This window comes from Cyclospora cayetanensis, unplaced genomic scaffold, assembly GCF_002999335.1.
Source record: "Cyclospora cayetanensis isolate NF1_C8 unplaced genomic scaffold, CcayRef3 CcayRef3_contig_170, whole genome shotgun sequence".
Classification (NCBI taxonomy): Eukaryota; Apicomplexa; class Conoidasida; order Eucoccidiorida; family Eimeriidae; genus Cyclospora; species Cyclospora cayetanensis.
The window spans coordinates 39,236-64,259 of NW_020312115.1; the positions used below are offsets into that span (position 1 = coordinate 39,236).

Consider the following 25,024-nt stretch of genomic DNA (forward strand, 5'->3'; position numbering starts at 1 on the left):
GGAGCCTTGTGGAGGGGAAGCGTCTATTTCAGAAACCCTTTCGTAGCGGGCCACCCAGGGAAACACAGGGGCAGACCGATAGCTCGGCAAATATACAGCCAGGCCTCCTCCCACAAGGGGACTTGCGTCGGTTTCGCCCTCTCCTTCTCATCATAGCTGCACACTGAACTTGGTCTTAGAACTTGTACCAAGTAAACGGGCCGAAGCAGAGCATTGAAGGAGCGCTGGACGCTTCTGTGGGACAGGAGGGGCAACACCAGCCAAAATTGTGGGTTAGAAACAAACCAATTCAGCGGCTAACCGAAGAAACAATATCCCACTATCTCTGGTTTGTGCTGCAGCAGACACTCCTGCGCGCTTTGTCGTCCTTAAGGGCCCTGGGGGTAGTCCCTCCTCAAGATCCTTCCGGAAGGAGGGTGTGCCCTTGGGGCGCCTCGCAGCAGATGCGCAGCCGGTTTCGATCTTTGACAGGCTCACGTGAGCCTCTTTGTTCTTAGGGCTTTACAGAGCGGACTCCCATTTCGTTTGCTCAACTCTTCCTTAGACCCAGGAGCTAGGCTTTGCGTTCTGGCAGTGCGTCAGTGAAGGGGCTGAAGTATTGCAGGACTCCCCATCTGCAGAGGCAGCAGCAACCAGGACCCCCAAATTACCCTGCAGTGCATATCATTAGCGCGACGCTTGACTTCTTTGCGCTCTCTGTCGGCGTTTGGGGCCTATGGCTAACACACCCGAAACACACACTTTCAAGTGAACCGGCCAGCTCATCGATCTGTGTGCTGCTTGTGCTGAGGGCCTTCCCCCAGCGGCAGCAGAGAATCAGGCTCACTTTCCGTTAGTCATCCATTTGGGATCTGTGGCTTCAGCGGCATCGGTTTTCTCCCTCCTCATTCCGCAACTGCAGCGAAGCAAAGCCGCACGCGCTCTTCCCACACCGCACTCTTCCTACACACCACCCCTTTTGTAGCTACAGGAGCAGAAATGGCCGCCCCCACCGACAGCAACAAGAATTACCCAAGTTCAGCCTTGAGGAGGCGCAATGCCAGGACGCGGGTGCAGCAGTAGGCAGCGACCGATGCAAATGGAGTGTCAGTACGCCAAGCCCTGTCTCCTGTATCCATTTTACGAGCACACACAACCCAGAAGTACCGGTTTTTTGGTGACAGAAAGGCAGCAGCCCCTCCCCACGGATGTGGCTCTTGCCACCTAGGTGGCTGCCTCTGGGCACATGTTATTCGTTACTACCCATAGAGACACACACACACCCACACCCACTTTCCTTTGCCCATAGCCTGCCTTCCCTATGGGCCGCCACGCCTCTCCAGGGGCACGACTGCCCCCATCCGCATAGCACAAAATCTGGGGCCTTTCACCCCGCCCCTTCCTCCCCTCCCCCCAGCTGTGCCGCCCCCCTCCTCCATTAGCGGGCTCCCTCGCCAAAATTCCCTGGTGCATAGTTCCTAAGGGAGCCCTTTGTTCTTGTGTGCATAAGTATGGGCGAGGGCTTGTGCATTTTGGGCTGGCCGCCTGACCTATTAGCCTCCTGTAGTTCATGTCGCCCTTGAGAATAATAAGCGCCGCCTCTTTTTCCCACAACGATACAATGGGCTTCGGAGCTCTCCGTAATTCAAGAGGGGAGCAACAAAAGAACGAAGCAGACACAATAAGTACACCCGCAACAAGCCACTCCCTTAGTAAGGCGCCCCAACGGGACAAGTTCACGTCCTGTAGCACAAACAGCAAGCTTTTCAAACACCAATTCTTAACATTTGATACAGCACAGAAGGATAGTTGCCTCGTAAGGAACTCAGAAAGCGCTTTCGAGGGCGACAGGATATTCAGGGATCCGGACTTGGGAGGTGTGGCGGTCCATTCTACCTGTCCTTGGCTCTGCATCCACCTTATGGTCATCTCTAGATCGGGTTTTGTGACGTCAGAGACGTACGTGGGCTGCTGTTTGACGCAAAGCCTTATGCTTCGTGCAGCCCCCGTAAGGAGGAGGCAGCTACACAGCAGCAGGTCAGACAAAAGTTCCCCTCCTGCGTTATCGGTCCACAGGTGAACCACGCCGCTGCATCGGCTGCACTGGCTGTTGCTGCTGCAGCCGCAGTTCTTGCTTCTGTTACAAAGGTCCTCGAAGAATGCCTCAAAGTCATCCGCCAAGAGCCAAGAGTGCGGCCCTCCAAAAAATGTGCCTTCCTGTTCTCCGACGCTCTGTGGCTTCCCTCGCTCTTGGGCTGGTTCCCCTATCTCCTCGCAGAGTTTTGCGGGCCAAAGGGAAAGATCCCCTGCGTTACCCTCTAAAGACGCAAATACAGCTGATCGGATTTGGTGTTTATACAAAGCGGGAGAGGGCTTCGTGTTTCGGTCCTTGGTGTCTCCTCCACTGGGATGCTGTTGCAACAGAGCTGCTACCTGCTGCCCGTAGACGTCAGCTTTAGCAGCAGCAGCAGAAAGCCCTGCCATCTTCTGGTAGAGGAATGGGTCGTATAGAGTTCTAAAGAAATCAAATGCATGCAGTATACGCCTAAAGCACAAGTCACAACACAGTCCGCAAACGGCCAAACTGCGCCAACGGGTCTGCTCGTAGGAACCGTTAAACCATGGATTTCACACCGTGAGCAAAGTCTTAGCGACACTGAAGCCCCCAATCCACAACCTCCCTGCAGATCAGTGCTGTGCGCATATACGGAAGTGCTTTTGTTCGAGTCTACCTGTAGCAGTAGACTTCGGCTAGGATCCACGGAATTTTGCAAAGTGTAATATTCCTATCTAGGGCCTCCTTGAGCAACACTTTGTTCCACATTTGTATATCCCGTAGTTCACACTCGGAGCAGAAGCCACATGGAGGGCCCTCCGGAGAACCCCCGAGACAAGGGGCCTCAGGGGCACCCACCAGGGAAAAGGCTTCAAGGGACCCCTCAAAGGTTTCGAGGGGCCGCACTGCAGTCGTATCTGCTGCTCGCATGTCCTGCTGTAGCAGCAGCAGTAGCTCCTTGCTACGGGGATGCTGATGCAAATATGCCTCATTTTCCTTCAGCACCCGGCCTATTATATCATCAGGTATGCGGTGAAATATGGAGTCTCTCGCCTAAAAGATCGACCAAGCAATAGTGTAGTGTGCAAATGCTACACGATAAGTCTAAAATCTTTGGCCTATAGTCGGCATTTGGGGGTCTGGGAGCTGAGAGGCGATTGCAGGAGAGAGAATAAAGGCGAAGCTGGGGAGGTATGGCTAGGCGATAATGCTTACAAACGTGTTTGGAACGTCGCTCGTTATCTGTGGAGGAAGTAGGGAGTCTGCAGGGACGGGTGGGAGGTCTCCTTCTGTAAAAACAAAGCAGTAATCTTGAGGGCCCCTCTTAAACAGTCCTTTGAGGCTTGAGGGGCCCCCTATTGACTGGGCTTCTGCTTGCAGACGCATGGGACCAGAGGAATGAGATAAGCACGTAATAAAAATAGAAACAAAGGGGGAGAAGGAATATATTGTCACGGCGTATATACACCTCTATATGGTGAATGAGTATGGTACCCAGCCAACGCGAGCGCAGGACCAGGGACAAATTTGAATAAGCAGCGCATGTGCTTAACCTCACCCAGAAGAAAAAGTCGAAGACTTTACTAGTGAATATAATATTTTAGGAAACTTGAACGGGCAAACCGAGAGGTGGTTCTTTTTATTAGAGTCGGGATGCACCCGATGGAGGTCCACGGTGCAGTGCGCACATCTTGTCGCCTGCTGAACAGATCATTATTAGGCTCTGATGATAGCTTTCTTACAAGTTGAGGCTCATCATATTGGGCGTTATTTCCTGGTGGCCGCTCACCACTACTGTACCACTACTTGCGGTAATAGTCGGGGGAGCTTTGACATACGGAAAAATGGACGGTGTACTATCTCCAAACAGAGGCCTAGCTAACAATATTTTGCCTCTTGGCTGCTACCCTCGCTAACACATGAGTAGCTGCTTGTCATTCCCGCAGCTGCGGGAGCAATTTAATGCAATGCCTTTCGCCTTCTACTAGAACTTACGTAGCTTAGTTCTACGAAAGCAGCCCTTTACCTTACTGCGCGTATGAAATTAAGGCTTCAAGCACCAAAGGACGGCAAACAATGAAAAGTCTCAGAGCAAATAACACCGTTTGGGGATACAAAGAACGAGGTCTAATGCCCCCCTGACTAAGAACTGGACCGAACTAATTTACATGCACACCAAATTGCATGGACGCCCCAGATAAATGCAGGACGACAGACACCTAGGCTGCTTCAACATTGCATTCTGCATCAAGTGGGAGGAGATCATATCTTATAGGAATTTAGAGCATTCTAAGTCGCTATTGTGGTACATGCTTTACACTTTCAGTACCTAGCTAGCTCCAACCTTTAATGGCAGCAACTCCAACCTGTTGCGTTGAAGTGCCTCTGGCTTTTCCTGCTGTCAAGCAATGCACTGTTCCAGGCTAGCTTTCCAGAAGCCCAGTCAGTAGCCTGCATAGGCCATCTGACGTCTGCCTTTTCCTGCGTAGCATGGGGTTGCGATTTGCGGTGTATAGGCAGCAGGACCGTCAGCCAGCCAAGAGTTTTCAGCTGCCCAGCAAAATAAAAGACATTGCAATAGGTCTGAGGTGCCTGTACATATGGCCACCTCTCAAACCGAAGGGGTGCCGCACCTTGTCTTCACTCCAAAAGGGTGAGTGGAACATCGGGACAGTTTAGCCAGTATACCAGGCCCTGGCGTATCCACAGATGCAGGCGTGTATGCCTTCAATTTTTGACCCCTTGCCACTGCCAGCAATACGCCGCGGCAGTGTTTTTCTAGCTATCAAAAATAGCTTTAGACCACCAAAAGGAAAGCAAAAGCGGACACCACTGCAAGGACAGTCCCCGCAACTGGCGCAGTGGCTGAGCTGGTCGCTTTCTTGCCTATGCAACGCAGTCGCAAAACACAAAACCCTTTTACGGGCGTCCAAACACTACTTCGCCATGGAACAGAGAAGAACTAAACACCAAACTGCCTGCGTAGCTATGTGGCTACCGTGTAGAAAGAGACAGGAATGCGGAAGAGGGAGAAGAACGGGGACGTACCTTCAGCGCGGAGGGTCTCTGGAAAGCACATATCGCAAGCAGCACGGATGACAGTGAGGCAGTGTATCGCGCCTATATTCCTGTGAACTTTCTCTAATTTATCGCTAAGCAGCAGTTACAGCAATCGCAGCAGCGCCACAATCAGGGATACAACGGCTATCCCGTTGTCGCCCCTTCAGGAGAAGAGGGCCTCTTGCATACCTGTCAACTTGATATCTTGGTCCACATGGCGGCCTGCGCAGTGGAGGACAAGCAAAAAAATTGCCAAGCAAAGAAGTCTACCCAGGATAGCTTACGACCAGGGGCCCTCGGTGGATAGCAGACACTCCGGACACGATGGTTTGGATAGGTAGGCACGAGGATAGTGCGAAATCCAGACACGCGAAAGAAAGGCGGAGCGGAAAGGCACGTAAGGGGGTCAGCTAGCTGAGGGGAGTAACCCGAAACGGACAAGACCAAGGGCAAATCTGCCGCCTGGATACGAAGGGAGGGGCGCGGGGTTGGTGGAGAGCACAAGAAAAACACAGCAATGAGGAGGGAGATCCAATAGAGGGTGTTAGGGCATAGAAACAAGTGTGTATCGCAGAATAACTGCAAGGAGACTAACGTTGCACATCATGTGGTTGGGGAGCCTGGATTTTGGGAAACGACCCTTGTAGATCTGTCGCGAGATCATCTTCTGTTGCAAGAGGGAGATCTTCATTCTCATCCCCCGCTTCCTCAGTCCTGAGCTGTGAGCCCTCCCCTGCCCCTATACCGGCACCTGCTGGGCCTCCGATGGCATTTTCTTCCTCTATTGCCTCGACATCGTCTGTCGCATTGCCTCCATACTTGATGAGTGGGTCAGCAGGGCCCTGGTAGTCGTCCTCCTGCTGCTCATCTCCTGGTTGAGCCACGGTGTTCCCCTCCTCTGATGCATTTTCATTGCCAGGAACGCCAAGAGGCTCCTCCCCTCCTGCTCAGAAACAAGCGCACAGCTGCGCAAAAAGGCGATTATGTACAAACGAGCAGGCGCGAAGGAGTCACTGCTCTCTTGACTCCAAGCCCTCAGCCCTAAAGCATGACCAACCCTCCCATCTTTACCCTGGGGCGCCTCTTCAGCCGTTTCGTATGCGTTTCTACCTGCTTCTCCGCTATTTATGCCTTCATTAGACTCCTTGAGCATTGCATCTTCGGCTGCCGTCTGGTCAGTGGCTTGAAGAGGAGACAACGTCTCGGCAAAAGCAAACGGGGTTTCTTTGGTGTGTTCGTGGAGTTTGATGCTCCTCTTGTTGGCATGAATTTGAAGCAAAGAAACTGGCATCTCCTCTGCATCATCTTCAGCCTCTGGCTCCTCAATAAACGAGGCACTGCTTTCGTCCTGTGCCTCGTCGTTTTCCTCCGGCAGCTCAGTGTCCTCCTCTTCCATCGGCGCATCAGCCTCATCAGCAGAGCCTTCGGCGAAAGAAAATGCAGACTTCGTTTGGCCTGCTCTTTCCTCTGCTGAGGCCACCCCATAGGGATCAGCAGAGACACTCTCTGGTATTTCCTCTTCTTCTGCGTCTTCCAGTTCGGCGTAGCCCCAATCTTCTTCGGTTTCCTCATCTGCATCCTCTCCCTCCTCTAAGAAACTAGCCGGAGTTTCATCAAAATATTCATCATCAATGCCCTCAGGCTCCAGTTCTTCGTCCTCAATCTCTGTTTCGCCATCTTCTTCAGCCTCGGCGTTTTCGTGGTTCTCGATAAAACTCGCATTCTCGGCAGACTCAACTTCTTCTTCATCTTCCCCCTCTTCATCAGCGTCCTCTTCCTCTTCCTCTTCCTCCTCAGGCGTCCCCATGCCGTCTTCCGAGTCTTCTAGTTGAGCGAAGGAGGGGCCCCCCTGAAGGGCCCCCTCATGAAGTGACGCCTCATAAAGGGCCTCTTCTTCGGGGGAAGGGAAGGCTCCTTCTGTCTTGTGCAGCTGATCCGCCTTAATCCCTAGAGCACCACTGAGGTTAGAGAGAAGCCGATGCCCACCCTCTCCGTACAGGCGAAAATCGCTCATCTCTACGGGAGCATTTCGACTGTATGCAGAGACTGCGGAAAACCCCAGAAGGGGCAGAGAGAAAAGAAAGGACCTTTTTGCTGTTGTCATCGCCAAAACGGTGGCAAAAAAGATCGACGCAATGTTGGAAAAGTCAAGAGAGAGAAAACAGATACAGCTCAGAGCGACAGAGAAGAAGCAGGCAAAACGATGAAGACAGGCGGTCGGAGGCCTGAACGTGTCTCTTTCTGCAAGGCGGCAATGACTACATCAGGTGGACAATCACCTGAAATTAAGCAAAAATACTTTTCCATTCAAATACACGTAAAGAAGACATATTCGATACGAGGCAAAGGCCTTTGAAAACCCTACAGAGAGCCAAAAAAACCATGGAGCCCATCGCAGTCTGTCCGTCTGCTGCTGGTACGGCAACGGCCGGAGCAACGCCAGTCAGCCAGTCAGTCCTTCCTCTTTCCCTGCTATTTTATTCGTTCCTCTCTTCACCATCCTAATCAAGCTCCTACAGCTTTTCAATATTCTGTTAAGGGTCCAAACTTTAAGGTTTTGAAGCAGAGACTAGAAACACGTGCCTGCTGTAGACGGAGATTGCCGTCGGACTGGTTCCACCAACCAAGCACACACACCAGCGGAGGGAATCTCAGATCCCTGTCACTTCCCTTCCGTCCGCTGCCTTTTATTTCGCTCTATTTCAGCAAAATATAATTAGTTGTTCATCTCCTGCTTTTACTTTGCCAGCCTGTGATGTGGCACTTACGAGCTCTTCCACCATATCTCCGATCCAAGGGGGCCTTAGTCAACATCTACACTGAGCAGAACAGGCCAGGCTACACTCAGACAGTTCCAGGTATACCACCTATAGCTGATTCATCTTGGAGTGATTATCTAGTGTAGGGTCTGATGGGCCTGGTACTCGACTTGGATATTGGTTCGCTCCTCTCTCAACAAATGAATCTATGCTAGGTAACTGTGGGCAAAATCACTTCTAAAAGGGAGCAGCCGCGCAAACCAGTCATCCCTCTTCGAGTAATGTAAGGAACCTGCAGTGTAGAGCAAGAAGTAAAGGCAATTCTCCGGAGCAACTAATACGAAATATCGCAGGACCAGTTGACTTTTCACGCCTGTCAACACAAGACTCTACGTGTTGGGGGCAAAGCCGCATTAGAACGATTCCTGCCACAGTAGTTCATCCAAGGAAGAGCCGATGGATAATTGAGCAGCTGACGTTCTGATCTTCTGTCTAGTTGCTACAAAGTACTTTGAGCGCGATCCAAGGAGGGACATTATTGTGTGCGTACGCACTAGATGCTATTCGCAACCAGCTGCGAATGCTTGGGATGCTGACGGGGGTCAGCTACGCGCGTGTCAGCCGTTCCTCTATTCTCACATCAGGAATTCTGAGGGGCACGGTCGGGGAAAGGAGGGAGCTTGTTTGAGCAACACCCCAATAGAATAACATGTTTGTATAAAATCTGGATGGAAGTGTCTGCCTCCGGTCAGGATGCCACCTGACCTTAGGTAACTCTATTCAGTGTACTGACACGGTTTCCTAAACCCTTACTCTACTAGTAATCGAGCGTTGTAGCGCCCCTTCTAAGGTCTGCGCTGGGATTCCATTACTCCCAAATCACGAGAAATTCCAGATATCATTGTGGAATACTCGAGCAGGCAGGAGCACCGTGCGGTGCATATGTGGAGGCCATGTTTTCGGTGAACAATTATCCGTAAAGATTTTTGCGTATAGTGAGGATGTGCTGACTGGCTGGTTATGGTGTGAGGTCTGTGAAGGTACGTATTATTTTTGGCATCGCTGAGTTATGGCTCCCCGTTGAAAAATGTAGGGTGTACACGTTTCTTTTGTCAAAGCATGCTGTTTGTGCCCGCCTAAATAGTTCCAAGGGTGCAACCAGCTGCAGCGTTGCTGCCCCTGCTTCCGTTAAGTTCACGGCCTGATGGTATTGTGGAAGAGGGGGAGAGGGATTGCATTTTGGAAATGCAGATACGGCCAGGTTCCTTCATAATTATTGAGTGATCTTTTCCAAAGTTGGTTCCACTCATGGCGAGTTTGGAGTCAGCGGTATGTTTTTGATTATTGAACACTGGGGGTCGGGAAGAAAAGAGTTTTATAGTAGGCAAGGGAGTAGATACATACAAGCAGAGCTGACTAAAGGTCTCCAAGCCATGATACACGCTGATTATGTGTCTGCAAACGCCACTTATTGTAGCAGTCACACGAATGGCCCGTCCTTCGCGCTTTTCTAGTACTGGGGAGGAGCTCGTCTGCTGGCTTCACAGTGAGCGATATTCGTGAGACTCTCACAGCAGTTAGCTCTGCTTTCCCCTCGATACTTCTTCTGGTAGGCCGCTGAGCGTTCTGTGTAACGAATGAAAATATCCGAATACCCGTAGACGAAGGGGAGCCTAGGCTACAGACAGAATACACTGTCTCTGTACTGTCCCACGATACTTCGATGAATTTCTATTAATGTACACCCGCATTTTCTTTACTTATTAAAGTTAAGATCTTTGGCTCCTTCTGCCTCATCACTTTTCCTGTCCCTGGCGTACTCCCTCGACATTCCTCTCCCCCACGGCTATTGAGTCACTCACACGTTGACAAAATTTTCTGCCACATAGGGTTGATGGCGCTTAGAGCCTTAATACCTGACCTTTCTACCGGAATTCTGCCACACAGGGTTGATAATACTTCCAAAAAAGCCCTGATCCCTTACTCAAAATTAAGAGCTCATGTGAAGTAACCCTCTGGCCAAGACTCTTAGTCCTTTATATCTACCTTGCGAAAGCTTCACTCTCTAAGCCACAAAGGTATCCTCTTATGTCATCAATCCGTTCAAAGGTAACATATAAGTGCATAAAGGACCTTTGGGGCCCCTGATTGCTCAGCTCTGCACAGACAGCAGCCGTACGAGAGGGGCTGGGGCTACTCCCTATCCCTTCTACAGGGACCAAAAATGCCCCCTCACCCGCATCTCAAGGGAAGAGTATTCTACGTGCGCTATATATTTTAAAGGGGGGGTTCTTAGGGCGGAGATCAAAGTAGCAGTAGAAGCGGTTTGGAGGTGAAAGCTTTGTCTCCTGATGTCTATGTGTACTTTTTCCTCGAAGTCATGACCTTGTCCTCCTTTGCATTCAAACGCTCCAGCTTAATCCACTGGCGACTCTACTTCATAGATCCAATACCACTGGCGGCCGATGACTTTCACAGTCATCGCCGTGTAAACCGCTTCGTCGACCATATAGAGCATCGTAAAAACTGGAACTGTGCAGGCGTAAATCGCACACCCCAAACTTACATCCCTAAGGAATACACCCCCCGTTAGCCCCCTTCAAGACCTCGAACCCAAACACTAAATACGCACAAACGTCAAGAAAACGACACAAGTGAACCAAGACGATCACGAAACCCAAACCCAAAATCAGCCAATCAGCTTGCGAACAACACGGAAAACCACATGGACAGACAGATAGACAAAGCACAAAGCCAAGCAGTAAAAGAGCCAGTCCCCAGCAAAGAGGGTTGTGCAAGAAACAGGATGGAAGCCGAGGAGCACTTACGGGAGCGCTAAGAGCGGCATATGTCGAGGAAGACTTTAGGGAAAGCCAGGCAGGCAACCCCAAGAAAAGAGGTGCGTGTCAAAGTGAAAAACATAATAAATATACTAAACTCAACAGAAACAACGAAACATCAGCTGTATATGTCTCACTCGTGAGTGACCAGATGATGAAAGTCGGGGTCCAGAAAAAAAGGAATTCCGCCTTCATCAAAAGGTCGTGGTTGCCGTAAACGTTCATTCGCTTTCTTGGGAAGAATGGCATGTTAAGCTGATAAAAGAGCAGAGAACGCAGGCTGACGGTCAGCCCGTTCAAAAAGGGGTCAGGGACCCAGCAGTGTTCAATAACAGCGGCCATCAACGTATAAAAGGAGAAAATGAAAGCAACGTGCGTCCTAAGAAATGAGAGGATGGTACAGGACGCAGTAAAACATGCACGAACATCTTTTTAGCCCTATCCTTGTGCCTCCACTTCCTCTCACGTAAAAGAAAAGCAGGTGTTGCTCTGCTACTAAAAGCAGAATAATAGGGCATCAGAAGGCGGGAAAGCTAATGAAAGAGTGTTCTATCCTTGTTGTTGGAGATGCCTGCTCGCCGTTCTGCAATGAGATACTCATCGATATGCTGGATCAGCCACCCGCATGACAAACGCAGCAACAAAAACTGTACCTGGTGAATGCTGAATAGCTCAACGAGAGGCCGTGGCTCAATGCCCTTTATCATCTTCTTTCCGTTGACTGACACTATATGTTGTTTCGGGACATTCGTATAGGTGTCTTCAAAATGAAACGCATGGGGGGTAGCAGGATACGTATACGTTCCGTCGGGGTTCAAGAACTTGCGGGGGTCCCCGTGGTGCGCATGGTCCTGTGGCATATTATACAGTCCCTTCGGCTCGGAATCATGGTGCTCTGCTGCTGGCGTTGTTGCTCCTCCTGATTTGACGGATGATGGTAGCGAGGAAAAAGAACGCGAGAGAGAGCGGGACAAAAAGCGCTCAGATATACCCCGAGGCAGGGGAATAAGTGAGCGGAAGGGAGAGAGCAGCATTTTGAATCAACAGTGTACCCTTTAGAATCTTTGGAACAGGGCTCAGAAAAGCAGTATCGCAAGGCATGCAGCAGGGACACACACGCCCTTATCTGCTTCTGTTGTTGCAGCAACCACCACCAGCCACAACAGGGGATAAAATACCATACGATTTCGTATATATATATTAGGTAAACCCCAAAGGGATCTAGCAGCAGAGGCTGAAATAGCACTCCCCTCGTGTCAGAGCCCCAGCCAACAAAATCAGCCCACGTCGCTCGGTTGGTTTGGGAAATGAAGAACGCAGCAATTCCCTCAAATTAACGATTCACACGTGTTGTTTATATATCGAAAAAATAGTATGCAGAATGATTGGTGAAGGGGAGAAGTGGCAGTCGCAGATTATTTTTTTCGCTTACGGTGCTGCGTTGCTTTTGGTCACAGGGGTTTAGGAGTAAGCAAGGATAAAGAAAATATTTAGAGGCACACACACGTCGCGAACGTATATCAAATTAAATTACTAATGTCAACAGGAACATGCTCATCGTTAACCGTTGTTGCCCCTATTTCCCGTGTAGAGTAACTGCGCACCTACCCAGTTATGTGCTTAGACACACCCAAACAGCGGCTACTATACTCACTGTGTAGTATTACAATCTAGCAAATAGTGAATGACTGATTTGGCAGTCTGTAGATCCCCCTTTAGCGCAGTTGGGATGGCGCCTTACACCACGAATGTACTCTGGCCGTCGCACACCAGGTTTACAGCGTTCTTAGGCTTACCACGGAACTTCCTGCTACACTATGATTTACTTGCGGGCAAACCAATAAGTATACATTTTAGTAATACTTGGTTGAATATGACTATTTATTGAAGAGGATTGATGCCTCGACATGAGAAGACCTAGCGGTGTGTGCATCGCTAGATGCTATCTGCAACAGCTAACTGTGAGTTTCCGAAGAGCTTTAGCAATGCAACTGCGCCCACCCTAGCTGTCATTCTTTATCGACGTAGTGGAATCTGAGGAATGGGGACAAAGGAAGCAGAAAGCTTCTTTGGAAAACACTCTACAACCCTCTTGTCAAGTTTGCATAAAGTCTTGATTTAATTGTCTCCCTACAGACACCTTAAAAAGAGGGTTACGGTTGGTATCGCTGCACGATTCGGTGCTCCTGATCCCACGTCCTTACTGGTCATTGATGCGGTGGGAGGTCAGATTGCCCTACACCAGCTGTCTGATCTCGGCTATTTTATTTGGCATTGAGAAATATACTTTTAATCCTTTACAGCAATATGGAAAGGCACCCTCCGGCGAGGAACATTTACGACAGCACAACGCCTGCTGGGGTGGCAGAGGCCAGCCTGAGTGCTGATGTGGACTTGGGGTCGCCACAGCAGTTAGAAAGGCTAGGTGATCAGCCAGCAAAATGCTTATGGATGCGTGGGTGAGCTTCTACCGAGCAAATAAGGAGGCACTAGAAAGTGCAGGTACTAAAATTGTTGATCTGGTTGTTAAAGGTGTACCTCGCATCGTATCCCCTACATAAAGAGAAGCGAGCGTTTGTTGGGGGATGTCTACATAGAGGAGCAGCCCTTCGAAGGTGGCTTTATTCATGCACAGGTGAATGTTCACATGCAGAGCATACTGAAGTATAAGTTTTTCCTGGCCATGACTTATCCCTTTACGCGGAAATCAGCTCGACAGCAAACTTTGGGAGGGTTGAGAAGGCCGAAGCAGAGGACACTGTCGCTAGACAGGTATGTCAAGAAAGATATATCTTTGGCTTGCAAAAGAGACAGTTTATACAAACGCCTCCCTCTTAATGGATTTCCTGATTCGTACATCAGCGATTGTGTCAGGTCATCGCACGATGGAGAGCGACACAAATGTTGAAAAGCCAACCAATAGGCTTTCGCCAGTGGTGGACTATTACAGCTGTCAGAAGTCAATGAGCGCATCCTCTACGTCTTTGGCTGGTAAGAAGAGCCAAGTCGGGATTCAGGGCTTTCTGATGCTAGCGCTTTCTCCATCTGCCTGAGCTTACAGTCTACGGAAGGCGAATAAAGACGGCCCGAGGGAAACCGCACCCGTAGGCAACCCCAAACGATCCCTCAACATCGTACTCCTCATCTACTGTGAGAAAACGGGCAATGTAATACAAAGCTGCAAACGCATGCAGACAGGCGAAGAATGCAAAGGAAGGAAGTGATCCCGCCGGAAGCACGCTAGCTGGCCTGCAAAGTAGGTGCATGTAAGAAACGGAGAGCCCCCCGAGCAGGTAATGCAGTGAACGGGGCTCCAACGGATGGAATCACATTGAGAGACCCACAACGGGCCAATTTTGCGATATTATATTACAGATATATTAATAGTCCGGATCTAAGAGCTTTGTTTGAAAGTGAGTGCAAAGTGTATCGTTTATACGGGAAGACGGCGCTAAATTGCAATATGCTTGTTCACTCATTAGCAGAGTGTTCAGGCCTAACGTGATTTTGACGCACAAGGTTTATTGAAGGCTACAACAGCTTAATGTTGCGTTAATTTGAAATTAGACCCCAGATGCATGACCTATGACTTCCATGTTGAATCCGTTTGTCATGACGTAGTGCTAGGTATGCCATATGTGACCCTAGAGGAGAAACGCATCAGGCCACATCTGCGCGGTATGCAGGTTAGCTTGCAAGAAAGTGCTGAAAAAAATAGCTTTTAGGCCCCGAAAGAACGCTCATCTCATGTGGGGTGAGCGGAGTGGGAAGGATACCACAACAATATGAGGCAGGGCTTTCATCTGGAATTTAGCAGTGCAGTAAGAGAAGAACGGTTCGGAGCATCCAACCCATCTTGGTGGCTATGCAGCTAATACCTTTATCGAGAAATTTTATCGGGGTCCTCGCCATGGAATAGTAGGCAGGGGCAAACATTGTGGAGGACCTCATGAATATGCTAAATAATGATGAGCTTAAAGGAGGCTGCTCACCGAATGATCGCGCAGCGCAGCATATTGGGCTGATACTCGGGTCAATCTCAAACTGCGTTCCGGGGTATGAAAACCCTCAGAGCGCGAAAAGGAGCTCGAGTGGCAGGCTAACCACTTCTTGAGAAAAAGCAAAGTGTAGTAACGGACCAGAGCCTTTGGATATAACCTCATATTGGCATTGAAATTGACGAGAGGAGGACCATGTCTGTTAACTTTAAACCACTGAAAAAATTTCACTGTGAAACAAAAGTTCCCAGTGACTGATTTCGGTGAATTATTGGAAACCCACATGGATCAATAATAGGCCCTACGAACTCGCCAGAAGTCGAAGCTCTAAACCAGGTGGCTAGGACCATTTGTCGTGCTCTAAGGACCTCATGTGCTTTCTTACTTTATCGGCTGCCTAGAAGTTAAGGGACCAGAAAAGTGGCAGTATCTTTTCCTAAAGAAGTGTAATTCACCCGAGCCATTCGCGGACTTGGCCGCGCAGGGAAGTGTTTTAGTAGAAGCGGAGGATCCACTACGAGCTGTAGAAGTGTTGGATTCTAGGACTGTCAAGGTTCCAAGATGCACTAGTTAAGAGTTTCTAGTAAAATGAGTGGGTAGTATCAGCCACAAATGTTAATGAAAAAGCAGGTTGGGAGCTATCTTGCCCTTAAAAAAAACAGCGGCTCTGCCTTAAAACTACTAGTTGCCACACTGGATATTCTTTGCTTTTGCGTCCTTTGGTAAGCTTTCTTTGTCAGCGCACCTCCTGCATGAAATGAGTGCCTCCATCTATGGGTATAGCGCAGGGAAATTGGTTTTATTAGTATTGTTAAGGCGTTGCTCGAGACTCAGATTTCTCCGCAGGCGCTCCCACGTATCCTCTCCCTACATTTTTCCCTCTTGCCTCATTTGGGGCTTTGAATTTCGACTACACCACGTGCATCAGCTGTAGCAATGCTCAGGCATCGGTCTGTGGAGTGTGAAGACCTCGCAGAACTGGTGTATATTTGTACTCCCTTCACACATGTTACTTCTACTTTCTCGTAGCAGGAGGCCCCCACGTGCCAGCGCACGGACGACAGTGAGCCAACGCGCCGCCGCGGTCGTGTTGGTATGGTGATTCGTTCGATGTTGGCTAGCGCGCGTGTAAAAGTAGCTAGTGTCTTAGGGGTTGATGCACACTTTGCTTCGCCCATTTGCATTGTTGTTGCTTTTCTTCCTGCCTGGGGAGTGGCGGTAGGACGGAACAATATTTTTGTGTTCTTCACGCTGTTGATCACGATGTTCATGTACGAAACGTGAAGGCCTTTGCTTATATGAGCGCCGAAAATTGTAGCGGCCTAAGGTACACTCAAATCTTAGTTTATTACACTGTTATAATTAAGTAAGATTTAGTGAAGAAATGACCAATCGGCTTGTCCGTCCACACACGTGAATTATTGAAGGGAACTATTAATTCGATACATGAAGACGCATTGGTGTAAGCTTATGCGCCAGTTGCTATGCTCGACTAGTTGCGAACGCTCGGAGCGCTGAGAAGATGCGTCTACGTGCACCCTAGCTGTCGCTCTCCCTTCATATGGGAACGACTGATGGGTGCACGCACGGGTAAGACAAAGTCCTTTAGGAAAACACTCTGTAGCTTCCTAGTAAGTGTGTATTGAGCCTGAATTTGAATGTCTTTTTAGAAGGCATTAAATGGAGCGGTACAGTTGGTAGCAGCTCATTGTTCGATGCAGCTGCTCCCAGCTCATCCACTGATTGTTTATCAAGTGGGATGTTGTAAAGCTCCACCTTAGGTCTCTTGAGGGACACACTTTGATTTAGGCTCAACGCAAACTTAAAAGAAAGTCATTACGTGGCTGATCAAAGAGCCTCTTTCCCATTTGCTGCACCCGAACAACAAACCAAATATTTAATTCCTTTCTCAGTCTCGGCTAAGTGATGTAATAGAACATGCCTTAAGTCTAGTTTAGCCCGCCACAAAGAGTGCTCGTGTAGAGGTCCTTGCACTTCACCACAGCGAAGAATCGCACTTTCTCAAAGTCTCATAAAATCATAAAAGCCCTACCTTATTTAATGTAAAGAGGACTAATGTAGTGGATAGAACCGAAGCATAACTCGGCTTGCTACTTCCTGCCCCTTCCCAGGCGCTAGCCCAGCATAATGTAAATAAAGAGGAGCATGGCTATTACAATGAAGTGTGTAAGGAAGTGTCATCTAGTTTTGGCGGGATTTTGGGTCTTAGCGTCTCTTTTTAAAGATCGTAGAGGGAGCGTTTTCCCTCCACTGTATGCGTCCGAGTAGCGCGAATTACCTTTCCTCTCTCAGCAAAGAAACAGCCTGTTGACCCACTTCATCTATATATTTCATTCTTATTTTGGCATAAGCTTCACTTAGCTTGTGGTCATTCAGATCGTTTCCATGTGCCTCCTTCCACTTTTTTGCCGTCATAGCATAACGGTCTGGCCAGCAGCTGTGACAAAAGAAGTAGATATGGACCTACCTCAATCGCGCATGTTTTTACCTGCACCACTTTGCAATAAATGACCAACCCCCTGTATCTCTTGCAACCCAACAGAGGGGCGTACAAGTAGACAGACCTCTTTGCAGCGTGTGCCCGCACAGTATTTATATAGCAGAATCTTTGCAGTAATCCATCAGAGTTTCGCCTGTAAGGGTGGTGTTCTATATCCTAAACAGGTGTTTTCATAGCTTAATGGAACGCCAGAGCCTAGCCACATCCTACTCACCGCTCATATCTGCTTTATTTTCGCGGTAGGTAATAACAGTGCTACGTTCTCAGATTACATTTAGAGTATAGCTCATATTTTGTGGTTTGTTGCTCTCCATAAATGCGCAATTCCTTGAGACAACAGCAGCTGCCCAGCGGTCTCCCTAGCAAAAGCACCGGCCACCGGCAGCCCGCAAAGGATTCTTTGGGTATGCCCTGCAATTTTTTTGAATGTAAGCTCATGATCTTCCGGATTCAATTCATAGCTGATGAGGACTCCCTCGGTACACTCATCTATCGTCGGAGGTCGAGGTCACGTTCTCACTGCTATGTACCTGTTCCTGCTGGAGGGCATCGAGATGCCAGCTCTCGGGAGTGGACAGGCTTGCTTTCTGTAAACTACGCATAAAACGGGATTTTTATCAACGTTGGATTTGTATACTCTAGACCACGTGATCTGCTAAGTTATCTCATTCTCTACGGTCCAAAATCCACCTCAACCAGGGCGTGGCTTTCTCTAGAGCTTCATACCGCCTCACCAAAGGCGATAGTATCAGCACTAGTAAGGCAGATACCAACAGTATTTGGTGTAGGAGAGCGGTCAAACTGCACACGGAAGAGCATCATCCGCAACACCGACAGAACTGGCAGAAGCAACAAGAAAAACGGCATCGATTCATTTCTTTGTTATTTCCTCCTTTGTGTTTTCATTTTTCGGGGTGAAATTTTCAGTGTGCATCGTTTAGCTGGGATTCACGTTCTTGCTTTGTTTAAACTCCCCCCGTTGTGTCCATAGATTCATGCCAAGATTCGCATGGTTTTAGACACTTCTACTGGAACAACTCCGCAGCCTTATACAATAGACTCCCTTATTGGTTATTTTGCCGAACGCTGTGCCTATCACATACTGATGTATAAGTGTGTACTTCTTCTTTCAGTATATGTCTTCCGTAGCAACAGGTGCCCACAGCAAGCCACAGCCTCCCTGCACAAGCTTGACTCCCACTAAGATACCAGCAAAGTCTCCGACATCTTTCGGTACTCACAGCAGAGAGGGCAAAGATGGCAGCCGCACCGTCAGCGTCTATATTTTTCAGTAGGGCCGTGGTGCTGCTAATGCTCGTTGTTTTAGTGCGTATGGTGCATTGTGAACGGACGGCCGCAACAGGTGGCAAACGCAAGCAAAGGCCGGAGGGGATTAGGGGTATAAGACAGACTAAAGCAAGGGCCTTGAGGTCTTTCCATTCTTCCTCCGTTTTCCTAGCCAGCACAATGGCTGTTGACGGTGTCGCAGTTAACAGGGTAGCAGAAGCAAGTGCAGAAGCTAGTGCAGGAGCATCCGATATATCCGGGCCTCGAAAACGAAATATTTCCCATGCCACATTTCTCGTTCCTCTAAATCCTTATGCGTCAGCATTCAATGAACAAGGAAGCGGAGCAAATCCTTGGCTATCTGGAGAGCTTAAGGTTTTCATCGACAGATTTAATGTTCCTGTCGTACACCGTAAGACCTTTTAACAAAAAAAGCGAACGAACGGAACAATGGCACTTGGAAGAGATCCAGCTCCAGGCTAATTGTAAAGCCTTTAGGACTGTCGCATGGTTTGGCTTTGTTTTTTTGTCATGTTTGTGCCTTTGTCTTCACCTTTCTACTTTTCTGTTCTATCTATTGGCTTCACAACTCAGTTGTTTCCAGCCCTATCGTCTCAAAATCTTTACACCGCATGCTTCTCTTCCACTAGTTCGATTATTCTCCAGCCTTTTTTTGCCTTGCGCTAAGGTCTGTCTCCATCCTTGTCTTCATACTTTTGACTTCGAGGGCCGTTTTATCTGGCTGTCTTTTTGCAGGCTCTGGTGTGTTTGTGGACTTGGGCATGTCGAATATGGGTTACCGCCAGGTGAGCGGGGACTGTCCTGTCTATGGCAAGTACATCAAACTCTCAAAGACGGGCTCCAGCACGCTGAGCTTTCTGGAGAACTACCCAGCTGGAGGCTCTTCCACCCGCCCTCTTCCCGGAGGTTTCAACCTTTCCTATTCTACCAGCTCTGGCAAAGCCGTTTCTCCCGTAACGGATTCATTTCTGAAGAGCGTCTTCGGCTGTAAGACTCCCATAATACGCCGCAATTTTTATTTAGGAAGAGAAGAACGTCTGCGTCTCTATGCCCACCGGAGCCACTATGAGCCAAATATCTGTACAAAGTTGAATTGTGGTGTGTGTGCACACCTCAGCTGAAGGTCCACAAACTCCCATTGGCCGCTGTGCAAAATACGCCAATTTGACAGAACCAATGAAACCGGGGACGAACACGCCGCTGAATTACAGATTGCCCTTTGTGTACAACATCACGACTCAGAATTGTTACGTCCTGCATGTTTCCATGCAAAAACTAACGGGTAGCAGGTAATCTGAGCATCTAGATATCGGTCTTCTAGTCTCTGTATTCCCCCTTCTTTCTGCTTTTTCCTTCTGCAATGTCACTATCCTTCCACCTCTTTGCCCTCCTTCCATTTTACGTGGCTTAGTTGACTTTGTAAACATTTTGGATTTTCGTGCAGCAGTGCCCTTTGCCCTCCAGCTACGTTTGGCTTGTCACAATTCTTTTCTAAACTTCTCTTCTTTGTGTTTATCATTGTAGGTACTGCTCAACTAACGGGTCTCCCTCTGGCTTAGTTTGGCCTTGTTTTTCTCCTGAAAGGAGCGCTTCAACGAGTGCCAGCCTCGTATATGGCTCGGGATATATGGGAAGGGATGCGAATAACCCGGATGGATGGACAACAAAATGCCGTACGTTTTTTTCATGTCCACTTTCATGGCAGCCTCACGGTTTCAGAAGCTACTACCGTAGTAAGTAAAGTGGATCTAAATACTTGGGAGGGGAGGCACGAACGCCAACGCTCAGCGATGGTGGTGGGCAGCATGCGCTGATGTCAGAAAGTCTAACCGTTTACATCCATCAGCAACAGGGAGTGGGAGAAGGACACAAATGGAGGGAGGACCTTGCTGAAATCGGAGGCGTGCGAATGCTACATTTGTTTGCTCCCCCTGCTATCTTGAAGGCAGCTAGGAGGAAAGGCAGAGCAGTGTCTTCAGAGAGATTTAAATAAACATGGCATTAGAGCACCTAGTTCCCGATTGGTATGCAAGGCAACAGGCGGAAATGTGGCGGTCCTTGTGTACATACAGTTAAACCAGGCCCTTGTACCAGAAACTGACGTGCTCTTATATATCTATTCCTGCTTGCTGTCGACTGTCTCATCGTTCGCTCTTCAGCCTATATGTCCGTCAAGGATGCCCTGTTCGGCGCGTGGGGCAATGGAAAATGTGAAGAAATTGGCGCATCCACCCCTGGGGTAATAGCAGTTAGTGTTTCTACCAAACAGCATTGTTGGGAACAAGTTTTCATGCACTCCGCCACCGATGAGACTACCGCTGACAATCCGGCCAACTGGAACTCTGTTTGGCCCACGTTCGATAGCAGTGCCACTGCCTCGGGTAGGGGGAAACGTGGAGGGATGGAGAGACAAAGGGGAGGAAGAAGGGAGAGGTGGAAATAATATAGAGGGAGTAGGGGACAGAAAAAGGGGGGGCATGTAATGAGAGGGATAGAGACCTAGTGAGAAGCAAAAGGAAGCACGAGATCGATCTAGATGAAGACGTTTAACCTTTACTAATCTCTGTGCTGCGTTGCTTGTCTTTCTTTATGCAAGCTTTTCCGACAAGACCTGACCTATTGATTCCTTTGTTGGCAATTTAGATAACGGAGACAACTGTACGTGCCTGTGCAGGCGGCGTGGGTTATAACTACGCAAACTTCTACGCAAATGCCAACGGTTCAGGGATGTGTGTCATATTTCAAACGGTCCCAACTTGCTTCCTTCGGTCTAGTGGCAACACCGCTTACAACGCACTGGGCTCGCTGGATGAAGAAGTGCTTCCTGGTTCCGCCCCAGGAGGAGGAGGGGAAGGAGGAGGCAACGGTGGGGATGAGAAATCGGAAAAAGGAGGGAGTAAATAACAGCAAAAGGACCAAAAATCCCACAGATGCCTCGCCTTGTTCTTATATCTCACCTGCATATCGCACATTGACAGCTGCTATTTGCATAGAATCCCCTCATCTACACTCTCGTCCCCTGCTTCCCTTCCAGCTCATATTCCCTCTCCTTCTGCCTTTTTGGCTTTTCTCCTTCGGTATCCCTCCTGCTCCTCCCTATCCTCCTCTGGTCGGCCCCTCATAGCTGTTTTCTGTTTGTACCTTTAAACTCATGTGAAAATCTGGTTTACCATGGCTTTTCGTTGATCACTCAGTCCACGAGGGCTTTGTTGCGCAAAAAACTCCTGTCTCTCTCCTCCTCTCCCCTACTCCCGCTCTACACCTCTCTACATCTTTACTAGTGTGGATGCTCTTATTTATACCCTTTTCCTCTGCATATGCTTTCGTTTGTTCTCCATTGCTGCTTTTCTTATCAGTGAATGCGTGGGCACTTGCTGGAGGGATTGTCGGCGGCCTTCTCTTCGTGGGTGTTATCTCTGGAGGCGTCCTATACAAACTACGGTTAGCAAAGAAGATCTTGCAGACATAGAATTGAGAGTTGCTTAGCAGCACTGCCCTTCATCGTTTACAGATCCATTTTCACAATGCTTGTACATCAAAGGCACCATAAGAACAGTTTTGTGCGTTTGCCCGGTAGTTTTTGTGTCGAACTGCAACTGCAAGTTGGCTTCCTTCTCAATAATACATATACAGTCGTTTTTGTGTGTCCATCTAGATAGATCTGCAACTGTGTAATGTGTGCACACCACGTGTGCATATAGCGAAGGCTGCGTACTGTTCCGTTTAAGGGGACATGCGCCACCAACTTTCAGACTGTCTTTCAGGCTGAACGACCACTGTTCAGTGAACTGATTTGTTCTGTTTCCGTAGATGCGGCTTACGTATCTGCAGGGAGCCCTTAGGTTTGGCCAGCACGGCCGCCCCAGAAGTGATGTCTGATGCGTTGCGTGGAGCGCCAGGCAGAAGCGCGACAGATGCAAACGTGACTCCCGAGGAGTCTTTCTGGAGAGGTGAGGCTGCTGTTTCTCTGTTCCATTGTTTGTTCGTAATATTCTTCTTCAATCGCTCCTTGACTTTCGTCGTATCTCGTATATCGTCTGTCTCGTCTGCGTCCTGCCCATGGCCTACGCTGGTGTACCTATTTGCGTCATTCGGTCCACATCTTGTGTTTCCTATTAAATCTTCTAGTGCCTCATTCTATGTTCTTTCATTCCATTTACCTACTTGCCTTCTCTTACCTTCAGCCTCATCAGGCTTGATATTCGGTCTTGTCTTTCTTTATTTCCGCTTGTGCATCCGGCAGACCCCGAGGCTATGGCTGCTCTTTGCGGCGTCCCGAATTGATTGGTGGCTGCATTCGTTTGCTGATTCGTTTGCATTGAAAATTGGTACATGTTATGTGGGGTGTGCGCTTCTTCATCTCGCCTGCAGAGGAAGTAGCGGAAACGATAGAAGCAGAATACGGTCGATAGATTAGATGCATACGCATCCACAAGTCATCAATCAAGTCTTCCCCTACCTTTTCTCCTTCTCTCGTTCGTCGCTCTCCTGTATTTCGGCCTTTGTCAGAAGTGGGATATTTGGTGTCTTTTGTAATCAATTGAACCGAAAGAACGTCTGTTTCTGCTTCAGCTGCAATTGCATAGAATGCTTGCAGAAGCTCCTTGGTGTCCCGGCACCAGCCACACGGAAGCGGACCACATCACGGTGCAGGCTTTACACACACATATCTAAGGCCTCTTATATTGCATACAGTGTGTCTCGTGAAAAGCTTGTGGAATCTGTACTTGGTGAACTTGTCATGTATCACACCGTAGTACATTTTACACTTTACACGACGGAGAGGCCTTGTCCCAAAGGCTTGAGAGGGATTACAGAATATTGCGTGCAAACAGACGAAGACATCAGTTATGTACAAGTTGTACCGAATGACAATTGACCTAGCTGCAGGCACAACAAACTCGAAATACGAGAGATAGGGATAGAAAAGGAGTTGCGTAGAGGACAGCGCAGCGAAACAAATGCAAAGCAAGGGAGAAACAGGAGAAGATACGCAAAAAGCAAACGCGGTGACAGGAAAAAGCAGATGGCTCGTAAGTTTCGGAGAGCTACCTATGGAGGCAACAATGGACATCGCAAGGCAGCAAACATAGGGCCGCCCTAGTTGTTTGTGTCGGTGTACTGATTGGCCCCCAGTAGACGCTGTTATCGGTCCCATGAGCCTCGAATCTCATGAATGTTTGAGGTTCGGGCTAAAGTGTAGTGCTGCTTGCTGGAGTAAACTATCTACTTGAGCATAGCATGCAACGCGGACAGATTGTATTCTTCTGCCTAAAACGCAGAAGAGAGCCGTGGCGTTGTTCTCGAGAGGAGACTTCAGGCAGACGGTGCGGAACAATAAATGCGTGAGGTGAGGAGTGCCCGCTTTTTTTCCACAGGCTCTCTTTGTTAATGTGTCCCTCAAGGAACTACCTCATGAAACTAGTTTTATCGTCGATTGGGCTAGTAAACAAGTTTTTGTTAGTGTTCCTTTGGATGTGTCCTTATTAATGTGTTCTCTTCGGAGACTTAGAGCCCAGCTTGATGTGCTGTTCACTTCTAGGCAGCGCTTTGCCTCTGCAATTTTGCATTCGATTGTAGTGGGGTTCATCCTCTTGAACATTACATCGTGAATCACAAGAGCACTCTCGTCGATAAGGAACACTAATTATTGGTATCTTCTTGGGGGAAATTACAGATTTACGGCTCCAAGTAGTGCTTCCGATTTGCCGCCCATATTTATTGTAAAGAGATAAAATGGACAAGAATGCTGACCGAGGGAGGTAATTTGTAGGCGAATAGTTTGGTGTTTAAAGTATGAAGTGTTGCGTTGGCAGCCCAGGGGCTAGGGCCCTTCATTTGCCTTCCCCTGTGCCCTTGTTTCTTCCGCTGCCATTATACGGCTATTCTTTTATCCAACATCCAATTATTATGTAGGTGGCCACTTGTGTTACCGGGAGGATGAACTTACGTTGGCAGTGCTTGTATCTATCGACGCAGCGTGCTCGGCTACTTGTTGGGCTACACCTACCATCGAAGTTTCGGCATAAGGAACAACCAGACATGCACATCCTTGACCTTCCACACAAGGATAACCATGGTCTAAGCAAAGCAGCAAATTTATTGCAAACAATAAAATTAGTGCTTCGGGCTCTGATCAATTGACTGAAGGCCCTATCAATGGCCGTACTAGGACACGCGGGCATAGTTACACATGTCCATAAGCAGAGGTTTCGCTTACCCCTATGAGTAAAGCCGAGCAGAAGACCCATAGACAGCGAACAAGGACGGCAATTAAAGTTCTGAATTGGTACCAGCAATTCGCTATTTTCGGACTGCCATCAAATACCTCTTTCTCCGGACAAAGTATCATCAATACCATCCGAATTGACGATTTATAAATTGATCATTCCACGCCACTGCAAATCAGTTGTGAAGACCGGATATCTGGCCTGTAGAGCAGTCATTACTTGTTGTCGATTGCTGTGGACGCCCATATACCCCCGGTCACAAACGCCACCTAA

General features: G+C 48.7%; 4 protein-coding genes across 4 annotated transcripts; 1 reads left to right on the forward strand and 3 right to left on the reverse strand.

Moving 5' to 3' along the window:
- Positions 1–1,203: 1,203 nt before the first annotated feature.
- Positions 1,204–3,421, reverse strand: LOC34619071. Its single transcript, XM_026337237.1, has 3 exons — positions 3,251–3,421; positions 2,712–3,088; positions 1,204–2,524 (listed from the first exon to the last, which is right to left on the reverse strand). The coding sequence occupies exons 1-3, from the start codon at positions 3,419–3,421 to the stop codon at positions 1,204–1,206; spliced, it is 1,869 nt and encodes a 622-aa protein (XP_026193022.1).
- A 1,057-nt stretch (positions 3,422–4,478) lies between these two features.
- LOC34619072 (aspartic and glutamic acid-rich protein) lies at positions 4,479–7,109 on the reverse strand. Its single transcript, XM_026337238.1, has 6 exons — positions 6,905–7,109; positions 6,089–6,835; positions 5,691–6,038; positions 5,285–5,317; positions 4,724–4,813; positions 4,479–4,627 (listed from the first exon to the last, which is right to left on the reverse strand). The coding sequence occupies exons 1-6, from the start codon at positions 7,107–7,109 to the stop codon at positions 4,479–4,481; spliced, it is 1,572 nt and encodes a 523-aa protein (XP_026193023.1).
- Positions 7,110–10,827: 3,718 nt separating this feature from the next.
- Positions 10,828–11,728, reverse strand: LOC34619073. Its single transcript, XM_026337239.1, has 2 exons — positions 11,338–11,728; positions 10,828–10,943 (listed from the first exon to the last, which is right to left on the reverse strand). Exons 1-2 carry the CDS (start codon positions 11,726–11,728, stop codon positions 10,828–10,830), a joined length of 507 nt encoding a protein of 168 aa, XP_026193024.1.
- A 6,742-nt stretch (positions 11,729–18,470) lies between these two features.
- Positions 18,471–21,425, forward strand: LOC34619074 (apical membrane antigen 1-like protein). The gene is made up of 6 exons (XM_026337241.1): positions 18,471–18,912; positions 19,257–19,508; positions 19,639–19,810; positions 20,046–20,194; positions 20,681–20,902; positions 21,196–21,425. The coding sequence occupies exons 1-6, from the start codon at positions 18,471–18,473 to the stop codon at positions 21,423–21,425; spliced, it is 1,467 nt and encodes a 488-aa protein (XP_026193026.1).
- Positions 21,426–25,024: the final 3,599 nt, after the last annotated feature.